At 50.3% G+C, this 4,397-nt stretch overlaps 1 protein-coding gene across 1 annotated transcript; it reads left to right on the top strand.

The window, feature by feature from the left end:
- Positions 1-1,133: 1,133 nt before the first annotated feature.
- On the top strand, positions 1,134-3,554 carry LOC122112345 (golgin subfamily A member 2-like). Its single transcript, XM_042685118.1, has one exon. It carries the CDS (start codon positions 1,134-1,136, stop codon positions 3,552-3,554), a length of 2,421 nt encoding a protein of 806 aa, XP_042541052.1.
- Positions 3,555-4,397: the final 843 nt, after the last annotated feature.

The raw sequence follows: 4,397 nt of genomic DNA, 5'->3' as shown, positions 1-4,397 counted from the left end.
TCATCAGATAAGCAAACAGCATCAGGGCCTCTGGAGGAAGTGGAGCCCAGACATTTTGGAAGAAGAACTGCATAGAGTTACAGGAGAGGTACCTTGCAGTTGGTTTCTAATAGACTAACTTACAGAGCAGAGTTGTGAGGTGTCAGGAGAGGGAGTGTAAAATGACAGACTGTACCCTGCTGTACCTTCCTCACTCACACACTCAGCCTGGAAACAAAGGCTGCTAGGACACAGGGAGGGACCACAGTCACTGGAGGAAAAGGAACACTAGCTGGAGAGCAAACTCATAGGACTGCTAAGGTAACGATATTTCTGTGAATTTCTATGATGGAGAATTACACATTGAAGGTAAAGCTGCATTGCTGCCCTGAGACATGCCCCTGTGTTCCCCAGGGAAGCATGGTTAGGTCAACTCTCCTCAGATTCAATTGGAGCCCAGAGGCTGGAAGACTCTAGATGGGCCACCTGGATGAGGAACCTCGGAGGAAGTGGAGAGAGGAACTTAGGAGAAAAGGACTGCATGGAGTTAGATGAGAGGAGGCACTCCCAGTGATTTGTATGAAGTGAAAATACAAGGCAGAGCTGTGAGGCATCAGAAAAAGATCTCTACATGTGAAGTGTCCCCTAATGCCAATTCCTCCGACAACTCCTCAACTCTGAGCAGAAGGATATAGAGGACAATGGGAGGGGATCAGTAGAACAGAAGAGTCAAAGACACCATCTACATAGCAGCTGCTTAGAACCACTAGGTATTTTTAATTCTGTCATGAAGAATGACACATTCATGCAAAGCTGCAGCAATGGTAACAAAATATGTCCCCATCCCCCACAAGTGAGCAAGGTTGGGGCAAGTGTTGCCCACAGCCTACATTGGAACTCCAGCAGTTCCTCCTGGCTTTAGGAGAGGAAAGGAGGCCACCCCCCTGTCTGGCCTTGTTCTCACTGACCAATGGGGTGAGAGACTTGGCCACACCCACATTCTATGCTGCCTAGCACTGCCCTGGAATTCTCCCTCTGGTTCACACCACAGCTAGGAGTTATTGGAGGTGGTAGTGCTTGGTGACTGATCAGTAAGTGTATTTGTTTGAATCCTTGTTAATTGCCCCCACACACCTTCCCGTCCCACCCCTGCCATGTCTGAAAACCAGAGACAACAACAACTAGCTGCCGTCAGGAAACAACTTGGACAATATCGTGAGAGAAACAGCCTCACGGGTCCTGCAGGAGCCAACAACATACAGCCTCAAATCCACAGAGCATCTGAGACCAATCCTGTGGATAAGCCACTTGAAGAGGCCCTCCAAGACCACAATGCTCCGGTAATGGCAGATCAATCTCCATTCCCTCCCAGTGTCCCTTCCCCTCATCCTGTTACAAGCAACACAGCATCAGTTGAAGACCATGATGCTGAATTCGGCCTGAACAGTACGGCCGGACTCGAGAACCTGAAACAACTGTCTGAAAAGCTTATGAGCTTTGTGTCTGACACCACACTCCAGGACGACAGGGATCATCTCCCATGTTCTGAAATGATGGAGGATCTGGAAGAGCTATACGAAGGGCTGGCAGAAGCCCTGGACACCTGCTGTAAATCCAACTTACAACTCACCAAGAAGGTGAAACTATTGGACAAAAAAAACAGAGAAAGTCTGAATCAATTACACCAACAAAAAGCCAACCAGCAAAACTTACTGCAAGAAAACAACGAGCTAAGAAAACACCTGCAGCTCCATAAGCAAACCATTCATATTCTAGAAGCAGAAAAGAACCATTTGCACACAGACCTGGCCCAGCTACAGCAGGTAGTCGCTGATAAATCATGGGAGATGCAGAGTCTTACCAACAGCCTGCAGTCTTCCCAAATGCGAGTGGCAGAGCTAGAGGCTGTCCTTTCTTCCATGACCACTCAGCAGGAGGAGGAAAAGGAGCACTCTAGGGAGCTCAGGAGGCAGACAGACAGCCTCCAAGAGGAACTGAGAAAAACCAACAAGACCATTAGAGAACTACAGGAGTACAACTCCACATTGGAAGAACGTCTTCAAGCAACCAGAGAACACGGAATGGAGGAGCTCCAAAAGGAGCTAGCAACATCAACCATACTCCCTTTAAAGTGTTCTGGCCCTTTGGCACAGCAAGTCAATCCTCAGGATTTGCCACAGGCCATTGAAGACAAAGCACAACTGGAGACCCAAGTAGGGTCACTGAAAGAGGAGCTGGAGAACATGGCCAGACAGCTTCAAGCACAGCTGGACCTCAATAAGACCTTAAGTCAACAAAATCTCCAGCAGGAAGAGCAGCTGCTGGCCCTAGAGCTGGCCTCCAAGATGTGCAATGAGCAGGCAGTAGCTCGCCGGGATCAATTATTAGAGACCCTGACCCACAATCAAAGCACCATAAGAGATGCTCTGGGAGAGAACCAGCACCTCAGGAACCAGCTGGCCCAACTGCAAGATGGCTTGGGAAAGCTCAGCAGTCACAACACCCAGCTGACCAGCACCTTGCAGGCAGAGCAGCATACAAAGAAACATCTGGCCAAGCAGCTGGAGCAGCTGCAGCAGGAGGTGCTGCAGGGCAGGAGGGAAATCCAGTCAGTCAACCAGAATTTGCAGCAGACCCAGGAGCAGCTCACAGCTACCATGCAGCAGAACCAGCAGCTGCAGGCTCAGGTGAGTCTCCTGGCTGTCCCTGCAGGAAGTGAAATAGAAGGGACAAAGGATGATGAGGCCGTCAGGCTCACCCTCACCATCCCTGACAATGTTGAGAGCAGAGAAGACATCATTGCTTTTGTCGCTCAGGCTCAAACCTCAGCTGAAGCAGAGAGGGCCCGGCTGGGGCACCAACTGAGGCAGCAGAAATTGCGCTGCCAATGCCTGGCTCAACTCGCAGCCCTGAACCACACCAGGCCTGAGCAGGAGGCCCTAGCCCCACACAGTGGGGGGGACTCCATTTCTCAGGAAATACAGGGTATCATGCAGAAGATAGAAAAGCTTGCAAGGTTTTTCAAGGAAGACCTTCGTGTCAAAACATTCGTAAAAGAGCAAGTGGAAGACCTTCAACTCCTCTTCATGCAGCTCAGAGGAGAGCTGGACAGCATCCCAGACGATGCTGCTTTCTATGGCAGACATCTGAAGGCGCTGGAGAAGCAACAGCGGGAGAAGGAGCAATACATCGCCCAGCTCGACCGGGACACACAACAGATGGCACTGGAGCTGCAGGATCTACTGTTGCAACTGGAGCAGGGAAAATCTCAGGCAGCCTCTCAGAGCCCACCTGGGAAACCCACCTCAGGCCCCACAGGCCCCCAAGAAGCTGCCTCAGCCTGTGCTGACGATTTCGAAGATATAGACATCAATGAAGATGAGGACACTGCAGCAGGAGGGACACGGGAGGCTTCACTCCTGGAGAAGCCCAGTGTGCAGCGCATAGTACCAGTGCTGCCTGACTTTGAACAAATGAGGAAGGAGGAGGAAGCAGCAGCAGGCCTGGGCAGCCAGTTCATCCCTTTTCACTACCGGCCTGCTAAGGATGACCCGCTAGACATCTTCGTCATCTAAGAGCATCCTTGCTCAAGCCCTCAGGAATGGCCAACATTCTGCCGTTCCCCATATTCTGTCACCCCAGTTCTCTCCATCCCTGACCCTTCACTCTATCCCTCCCCTTCTTCTTATCATTCCTTCCCACTTTCCCTTCTTGCATTATCCTTGGAAGGTCTGACCCCTGGTGTAACACTAACAGACCCTGTGCCACCTTGGCAAAACTGAGACAGACTTGAGGCAGTCCTGCTCAATGGGAAGAGCTGGGGTCATGCAGTGAGCACACTGCCTCTCCAGAGGTGCTGGGGACCTTTCTCCAAATCAGACACTCTGGATAAGAAGGTGGAGGCCACATTTTGTCTCGGCCTTTGCACAGATTGATGGGCTCACTTGCAGGGTGAGAGTTTCCTTGGGCAGGACAGTCCTGCATTCAATAGGGCACATATAACCTATATTGTGGGACTGAATTTCTTTTCATCGGGATGACAATGAAGCCGGGAACTTGCCCAGATCAGCTCCTATCTTCTTTTTACACCTGGATCAGTTGGCAGAGCAGGCCATCCTCCTTGGGTTCCATCCTATCCCAGGCATCTCAGGGCACCACACCAGGCAGCATTCATTCAGATCCAGTGAAAATGGAGAAGCAAATGAAGGACCTACACAGAGGAAGTGGATGGGATATGCAATATAGAACACGAGAGAAATCACTTGACATACGAAGGACACAGAAAAGGGTTATTAGAGGAGCAAACACAGATGAGCTTGGGCTTTTTGACCGTTTGAATTTGTTTAATATGTTTTAAGCTCATAGAGTTACACTATATTGCATGACAGAGTCATTAGCAGTTTTCAAAGTGTGCTGGA

Source organism: Dipodomys spectabilis, unplaced genomic scaffold (assembly GCF_019054845.1).
Source record: "Dipodomys spectabilis isolate Male_0828 unplaced genomic scaffold, ASM1905484v1 ptg000094l, whole genome shotgun sequence".
NCBI classification, from domain to species: Eukaryota; Metazoa; Chordata; class Mammalia; order Rodentia; family Heteromyidae; genus Dipodomys; species Dipodomys spectabilis.
The sequence above is the reverse complement of the archived record's forward strand: the minus strand, read 5'-3'. Positions and strand labels throughout refer to the sequence as shown.